This window comes from Trematomus bernacchii, unplaced genomic scaffold (assembly GCF_902827165.1).
Source record: "Trematomus bernacchii unplaced genomic scaffold, fTreBer1.1, whole genome shotgun sequence".
NCBI lineage: Eukaryota > Metazoa > Chordata > Actinopteri > Perciformes > Nototheniidae > Trematomus > Trematomus bernacchii.
Window position 1 is genome coordinate 23,981,782 of NW_022988043.1, and position 9,411 is coordinate 23,991,192.

Here is a 9,411-nt window from a genome sequence, read left to right on the forward strand (position 1 = left end):
CTGTGAGAGACTCTATGAATCAGATTACTATAACAACATATTGAGGCTGTCCTACGACATCATCTCTGACCCCAACATGTCCTGAACAGAGAATTTGTCTATCAAAATCAGAGATACAGGGGCCAATGATTTAATAAAGTTAGACTGAGGCACTCCTTTGTCAATCCGAACATTAAATACAGAGCTAAATCCCAGGTCTAATGTACGAAAAAGGGTCCATGACAGTGTTTCTCAAACTTTTTCATACCAAGGACCACTTAACCAATAACAAAACACTCGCGGACCACCTAACTCCACAAATATCCCAAAACACATCGTTTTTCTAGAACAGATTAAAAATCGCCTGAAAATGGTACAAACAAGTGGCAACGTGTGTGATGAAGGTGTTGCGCTGGGCTATATCACGCAATCGGAAGTGAAACTTAAGCTCACTCCATTGCGGAGATATTCCCGCGAGAGTGCGGAAAACTTTTATTTATTTATTTATTTCAAATGTGAAATGTTACCAATATACTCACGGACCACTAGGGGGCGCTCACGGACAACACTTTGAGAAGCACTGGTCTATATGAGCATGTTTCTCTTTAGTGACCGTGATGTTATGTTAAATGTTTGTTTTCCTTATATAGTCCCTTAATATTTGTCCTTTTTTGATGCTGCAAATGGAGCTGCTGTGATGCAAGTACAATTTCAGACTTGATCTGACAATCCATTATTATCGTATATTGTAGTTCAGCCAAATGCAAAACAGGAAACACATTTAACACATAACTTACCTCAAAGACAAGCCACAAAGTGCAGCCATGTTGTTGATGTAGATTCCCTGCTTCACCTCTGTGTCCCTCAAGCTCTCCTTAAAGAGGATTCCCAGCCCCTTGCTGCTGTTCCCAATGAGCACTCTTGCTCATTGGGAACAGCTGCTGGCCATCAGGGATGAGGTGTTAAGCATCAACCTGCCACAGAAAGGTCTTTGACATGGGTTGTCTTAGATAGAAAGAGGCAGTTCAGATGGATTACAAAAAAACTAATTGTTTCACTTCTGTATTCATGCAGATCGTTTTTTTTTCTTCCAGGTTTTAATAAAGGAATCTGTCTGGGAGATTTCAGCCTCAACTCCAATAAAATGGTGCTCGTTTTTCTCCCAGCATTGAAACATTCAAAGCAGCATGTCTTTCCGTAAACACTGTCCCTTTATACACCACAAATAATCCTCAGAGCTCACTGTCAGCATTTGTCATAGGGCACTGACAAATGAACATAATGTAGGAAGTAGGAGAACACTTTTTGTTCTTCTAGAAAGCATCACTGTTGAATTTGATTTAAAAGCCTTATTGCTTACGTACAAAAAATCATTACATCTTGTTGGCGTCATTATATATATTGTTTTCAGTTGGTCCCTTGAGGATTTAAATTGAACTTAAAACTGTAATTATTCTGCTAAATCAAATGTAAACTGTAAAGTGTGTATTATATTCAATGTTTACATTTTGTGAGTTTGAAAGGCTGGACAAGCATGATGTACACTGGTATTCTATATATTGTATATTTATATTGTGTACTATTCAATATATATACTCTATAGATTTTATTCACTGTTTTGCACATTGTTTTATCTTCTACTGCTCATATGTACATCGTTATTGTTTTTATTTTAATTCATGTGCATTGTCTTACCTACTGTACATACTGCTGTGGCAGAAGAATTTGCCAAATTTGGATCAATATCTGTCTGTCTGATCTCATCGTACACATTTCTCTGTTAGTAAAACTTTTAACGTTTATTATCTTAAGGGGTTTTGACTTTTTGTGGGTTGCATGCTTAAAATAATATAACAGGAAAAGACTACTCTTGAGGTTGATTTTACGGGAGGAATACAAATGTTTCATATGAAAGAAACACATAAATGTTGGTATGATCCTTTAAGATCCTATGAGTTTAAGAATATAAGAGCAGTGCTAACAGTGTCTTTGACTTTTTCTGTTACATCATTATCATTGCAGATAAAAAAGCAACTCAGATTTTGGACAGTAATCAGAAGCAGACCGGTGGGATAATGTATTGAGATGTGATGTTTTGGAATACAACCATATCCAGATGTGCAATATCTTTCCACAGTAGCAACGGTTGACTTTTGAGCTCTAGGTACATCCTGCAGGGCCCACTTATATTTTATATTAGATGTTTTATCCCCTGGGAAAATTACTCTCATTTTGAAACAGGAAATATGGGAGTATGCAGGGATGTAGGGCAGATGACTCCACATGGACACAGTGCTTTGAGACTGCTGATGTATTGTGGTATCGGAGATTGTGATATAACCAGTGCTGTAATATATTAAAGGACAATTACTCAAGTACGATTTTGGTTTACTTGTACTTTACTTACGCAACCTCCGCTCCACAACCCATCGGCTTCGCCCCCCCCTGAGGACCTAACTCCACACAATGGGGGATCGGGCTTTCTGTGCAGCTGCTCCTCACCTGTGGAATTGCCTCCCAGACCACCTGAGGACTCCACAGACCACTGACGCCTTCAAGAAAGGCCTAAAAACCTTTCTTTAAAAAAAAGCCTTTAATTAAAATGTTGTTTGTTTTTATGATGCCTCCTGTAGCACCTTGGGATTGCTGTTAGCAATGAAAGGCGCTTTACAAATCAAATGTATTATTATTATTATTACTTGAGTATTTCCATCTTATGCTACTTTATACTTGTGGTATCTTACCTTGTGTTATTATTACATGTTATTGCATTTGTCCAGCAGGGGGCAAACTCACTCTTGGTATTAAAAGAGCCTGTTGTACATGTTCCCACGAGGAAGTCCCGGAAGCATGTTACCAAAGTAAAACCAGTTAAATCTACTCCTATGTTGTGGACATACAATTATTGATCACAAGATACAACATATTATTGGCGACGAGGATTAAGAAGAGGATTAAGACAAGGATCAATACGGGATCAAAGAGGACATGCCGAACGGACTGGTTAGCACCTTACATGCAGGTTTGGGTCGTTAGCGGCAGCTAGCTCAAATTATTAGCAAAGTCTGCGGGTGGAGGAGAGGATTCATTGACACACAATGGCAATGATTGGCACGCTGGCACCTTTTGATGCAAAAAATCAGAAGTGGGAAGAATACTGTGAGGTATTGGAACAGTTTTTTGAGGCTAATGAAATTGAAAATGGAGACAGACAAAGAGCCATATTAATAAGTGTTGTGGGATCATCAACATACAGCCTTATGAAAAACCTCCTCAGTCCGGATAAGCCCAAGGATAAGACTTACACACAACTTGTGGAGCTGCTAAAAAATCACTTTGACCCAAAGCCTAGTGAAATTGTGCAAAGGTACAAGTTTGACTCCCGCAACCGTGAGCCCAATGAGTCAGTAATGGAATACGTGGCTGAGCTGCGTCGGTTAGCGCAGGATTGCAACTATGGTAACACTTTGCAGCAGAGGTTGAGAGACAGGATTGTCTGTGGAATAAATGAAGATCGGATTCAGAGACGACTCTTATCAGAAGCGGATTTAACATTTGAAAAAGCATTGTCAATTGCTGTGGCGTCAGAGACTGCAAATAAAAATGCACAGGAGATACAAAGCCAAGGGGCCACAGCTAAATGTTTCAAAATTGATAAAAAGCCACAGGAGGCTTATGCACACAGAGAACCTACCAAAGAGTGTTACAGATGCAAGGGAACCCAGCATGAAGCAGCAGACTGTAAGTTTAAACCAGAGACATGTCATGCATGTGGTAAAATAGGACACATTGCCAGAGCTTGTCGTAGTAGATCTACACAGAATGGAAACGGCAACAAAAATGCAGACCCAAAGAGAGAAAGGAGGCAAACCACATATCACCGTTCTCATAAAGTACAAGAGCAACGGAGCCAAAGTGATAGCTCAGAAGAAGATACATTCTTACTGAATAAGATGAGGTTCAGATTGGGACGCATTAGTGAAGTGCACCTGAGACGAGTAGACCCATACATGGTTGAAGTGAAGCTGGATAGTAAGTTTGTTAACTTTGAGATAGACACTGGCTGTAGTCTCACAATAATGAATGAACAGACATTTCAAAGACTATGGAAAGACACAAAAAGTCCATGTTTGAGACCAACCAAAATCCACATCGAGTCTTATACAGGTGACCCTGTTAATGTGGTCGGAGCTGCCCTTGTTAAAGTGAAATACAAACATCAAAGGCGGTACCTGCCCCTCATTGTGGTTAAAGGGGACGGCCCCAGCCTGCTGGGAAGAGGCTGGCTGGAGGAAATACATCTGAGTTGGAAAGAAATCAAGCTCAGACACAAATCCCGAGTCCTGAAACACCTGAAGACAGAGGACAAATCGCTGCAGCAAGTACTGAGCAAACATGAAAATGTCTTCAAAGAGGAGCTTGGCACACTGAAAGGTATGAAAGCTACCATCCATGTAAAGGCTGATGCAGTCCCTCGTTTCTTCCGTCCGAGGTCTGTCCCGTACGCCATGCGCACCAAAGTAGATGAAGAAATAGACAGATTGTTGAAAGAAGGAGTAATCTCACCTGTTAAACATGCAGAATGGGCAGCACCAGTGGTTCCAATACTGAAGCCTGTTGGGACAGTAAGGCTATGTGGAGACTACAAGCTCACTGTAAATACAGTTTCCTCACTTGAACAATACCCCATACCCCGAATGGAAGACCTGTTTGCAGCACTGACAGGAGGAAAACAGTTCACAAAGTTGGACATGAGTCATGCATACCAGCAAATACTCATGGATGATGAATCAAAGAAATACTTAACAGTGAATACGCACAGAGGCTTATTCACATACAACAGACTGCCTTTTGGAGTAGCATCAGCCCCAGCTATATTTCAGAGGACAATGGAAGGTCTCCTGCGAGGCATTCCTTTTGTGGCAGTGTATTTAGATGACATCCTGGTGAGCGGTGTGGATGAGGAAGACCATCTGCAGAACCTCGAGACAGTGTTGGCAAAGCTGGAGGAGGCAGGATTGCGTCTGAGAAGGAGCAAGTGCACTTTCCTGGAAGAGGAAGTGGAATATCTGGGACATCGAGTGGACGCACAGGGACTTCACCCTGTGGAAAAGAAAGTCAAAGCCATCATGGAGGCTCCCAACCCCACAAATGTTACTGAACTCAAGTCGTACTTAGGTTTGCTAAATTACTATAACAAATTTCTGCCAAACTTAGCTACACTATTGGCACCACTGCATGAGCTCCTGCGACAAGATGTGCGATGGACATGGCAAAAGAAACAGGAAGAGGCTTTTAAAAAATCAAAGGCCCTGTTAAACTCAGCAGAAGTGTTGGTGCATTACTCTGCTGACCGAGAGTTAATTATGTCATGTGATGCGTCACCTTACGGGGTGGGCGCTGTTTTATCACACGTAATGGACGATGGAACTGAACGTCCTTTGGGGTTCATGTCGCGTACCCTAGCGCCTGCTGAAAATAATTACTCACAGCTAGACAAAGAAGGCTTAGCAGTTATATTTGGAATCAAGAAATTCCACAAGTACTTGTATGGTCAAACTTTCACCATCTATACAGATCACAAGCCACTAATCTCTCTCTTCAACGAAAAGAAACCCGTTCCACAGATGGGTTCCCCTAGAGTTCAGAGATGGGCAGTGCACCTGAGTGCCTATGAGTATCACATTGTGTACAAACCAGGAAAGAACAACGCTAATGCGGACGCATTAAGCAGACTGCCGATGTCGGAAGATGTGCGAGAGAGTGAGACCGCAGAACAAGTGCTCATGATTGATCTTCTGGATGACACACTCGTGGACACAGCCAAAATAAAACACTGGACAGCTAAGGATGTAATATTGTCTCAAGTTCATGGTTATGTCCTGTCGGGATGGCCTTCACTGACTGAGGCTCCTCTCAAGCCGTATCATCAGAGGAGAGAAGAACTGAGTGTGAGGGATGGCTGCGTGCTATGGGGAGCCAGAGTCATCGTACCAAACAAAGGCAGGGAAAAGATATTGAAAGTACTGCACCAAACACATTCCGGCATGTCAAAGATGAAAGGTCTGGCTAGATCTTATGTATGGTGGCCGGGGATGGACCAGGATGTAGAAAAGGAAGTGCAGTCTTGTGAGGAGTGCCAAAAGCACCACAAGTCACCACTATCAGCACCATTACATCCCTGGGAGTGGCCGGAGTCTCCCTGGACGAGAATTCATGTGGACTATGCAGGCCCCTTCCTGGGAGAGATGTTTCTACTGATAGTGGATGCTCACTCAAAATGGATGGATATTTATCCAGTGAAGTCAGCTACATCACAGGTGACCATTGAAAAGCTGACACCTGCAGCAGTATACAAAGTAATTCAAATTAGCTCAACCTTTACCAGCAGTGATGAACACATTAATGCTTGATTCATTATAATCCAGATAAATAATATATATGATTGTAAAATTGGACTTAACGCACAACAAGTACTTTTACTTTTGTTACTTTGAGTATATTTTGATGCTAATACTTTTGTACTTTTACTCAAGTAGGATTTTGAATGCAGGACTTTCACTAACAGAGTATTTTGACACTAGTATTTCTGCTTTTACTTAAGTACAAGATCTGAGTCCTTCTTCCATCTCTGGGTATAACATTTCACGCTGCTTATCATGTGTGTCACACTTTCTGTCTCAATTGCGTGTATTCATGTAGCTGCAGGAGAACTTGGACGTCTGGGGAGGAGGGTCGGCCCCACTCCTTAGAGTTCAACTGTGGTCGTGCAGAGTATGTATGTTTCTGTTTTGGTTTGTATTTTCACTTTTTTTTCTTGTTTTACTTCCTGTTTATTTACTTTCTTTTTTACGGGGGCAGATTTGAGGCTGGGTTGGGGTGGGGAGCAGTGCCACTGCGGTTATATCACTGGAGGGAGATGTGGAGGTTACATCAAAAGACACAATCTAAGAGACCCTTTTATGCCTTATGGCTGTGACAACAGATAAAATAAGTGGTGATACAGGTAAAGGAGAGGATTTCACTTTTTGCACATGGAATGTGAACGGGATCAATGAACCAGTAAAACGGGGTAAAGTACTGTCCCATCTAAGGGAGCTTCATGCAGACATCAGTTTTTTACAAGAGACACATTTAAATAACAAAGCACACAATAAAATTAAGGCTAGATGGATAAATCAGGTTTATCATTCTACGTGTTTGGCAAAGGCTAGAGGTGTAATCATTCGCAAAAATTTCCCATTTTTACACAAATCCACAATTGCAGACAAAGAGGGGAGATATATCCTGGTCACAGGTGAAATACAAACTATACCAATTACATTACTGAACATATATGGTCCAAACAGGGACGATCCAGAATTTTTCAGAAAGATCTTCAGCATGATCCCCGACATCTCTACAACAAATCTTATTATTGGAGGCGATTTTAACCTGGTCATAGATACTTACTTAGACAGATCATCGACTAAGAGAATAGCATCATCTAATGCTTCTAATTTCTTGAAGTCATTTATCAACAATACAAACTTATTTGATGTGTGGAGAACCTTAAATGCAACAGGTGGAGAATATTCCTTTCACTCTCGAGTTCACAACGTATACACCAGAATAGATTATTTCCTACTCGATGGTAAACCTTTGTCTGGGGTTAATGATGCGAAATATCACAATATTATCATATCTGACCACTGTCCTGTATCTATGTCACTGAGACTGCTCGAGGCGTCAAGGACGGCTAGATCCTGGAGGTTCGACCCCCAACTATTAACAAAGAAACCATTTTGTGAATACATTAAGACGCATATAGAGGTTTTTTTCGAAGCAAATGATAAAGATGATGTTTCACCAACATTGTTATGGGAGACTTTTAAAGCGTATATAAGAGGGTGTGTTATCTCTTTCCAGGCATCTCAAAGAAAACGGGACCGCATTAAACAATCACAATTAGAGGAACAAATTCAAAAACTGGATACAGAAAACGCCACCCTACCATCTACTGAGTTGCACAGTAAAATCTCTTCTCTTAAATATGAGCTCAATCAAATACTTTCTGAGAACATTTCTAAAGCCTTTATTTTTACTAGTCAGACATATTTTGAGTTTGGGGATAAACCACATAAACTGCTAGCGAGACAGCTGCGGAAGAGGGAAAGCGACAGGGCCATTCACAGGGTAAAATCAGAGGAAGGCACTCCCTTGACCTCTCATAGGCATATCAATGACATGTTTCGCCGGTTTTATGATGATTTATACAACTCTAAGGCTCATGCGCAACCTGAAGTTGCGGATCAGGTTTGGCTTCTGCACTGCTGTCATACCGATTAGGTTACTTACCACTTGTTCAAACAGTTACATTTATCGATAATACATTTCTCCAAAAACCATCCCAACCCTGCATGCAAGACTGTCATTAGGAGTCACTACCGACAAATAAAGCTACAAATAAATGAATGGATCTGCAGACTATTCAGACTTTGGTTAGACTTATGTGAGTCTTATTTGAGCTTCAAAAAATGTTGATAGTAGCAGGGTAAGGTGACCATGCAACAAGCCACAAGTCGGACTGCAATGATACATTTAAATATAATGTCCATCTAACCTTTAAAAATAAAAATGTCTATTGAAACGGTTATCCTATAAATATGAATAACGATGCTTTGCTGTGGGTAATGTGTCTGCACAAACGATGCAAGTGAGGGAATGAAATATATTTAGTTTGAATTGAATTTCTTCAAACAAACAATCATCCGTAAACATTTCCGTATTTTTTTGCAATCTCTGAATCTGGAAAAATGGCCACCGCTTACTACCAGTCTGCTGACCTGTATGACTGCAGGTTAGTGGGGTTAACTTTCTTTATTTCAGCCGCAGTTATTGTCTCTTCGGTTATCCCCTTTTGGTTTCACAAGGATTGTATCTATAGATCAATATTTTCTTCATGAGCCTGGAATTTCTTATACGTTTCTCATGTAACTAATGACGCTTCAAATCGTCATCACCTTCATGCGCGATTGAAAATAAATTCTGGCAAATCTCACAAAAACTCTCTGAGAATCGCCCTCCCCCGGCTACATCTAGTCAATTCCTTCCTTTGTTGATTGATTGACATCTATCCTTCCTGTCATATCCTACTTTTAAATTGTGTTAGCTTCATAGTGTTTATTTGACAGATAGTCTGCAGATAATTGTCTTTCATGGTCAACTTGTATTTTACTTTTTAGTTCTGTTTTATTTTCTATTTTGAGATGTTTCTATTTTATGTTTGTTTATTTTTCACACTTTTGATTGTTCTAATGATGTGCAATGACTTGTTTTAACATGCTGCTGTGACGAAAACATTTCCCAAATTGGGATCAATAAAGTAAAGCTTATCTTATCTGACACAGCTAATGGTGATAGCCCTCTTCTGTGCAGTCACTAATGTTGTCT

General features: G+C 40.6%; 1 protein-coding gene across 1 annotated transcript; it reads left to right on the plus strand.

Annotated features, from left to right (window-relative positions):
* The first annotated feature begins 3,965 nt into the window (after positions 1-3,965).
* On the plus strand, positions 3,966-6,392 carry LOC117472628 (uncharacterized protein K02A2.6-like). Its single transcript, XM_034117927.1, has one exon. The coding sequence runs from the start codon at positions 3,990-3,992 to the stop codon at positions 6,390-6,392; it is 2,403 nt and encodes an 800-aa protein (XP_033973818.1). The 5' UTR covers positions 3,966-3,989.
* Positions 6,393-9,411: the final 3,019 nt, after the last annotated feature.

Excerpts from the sequence above, each read along its gene's own strand:
- LOC117472628 (XM_034117927.1), top strand. The coding sequence starts at position 3,990 with ATGGTTGAAGTGAAGCTGGATAGTAAGTTTGTTAACTTTGAGATAGAC.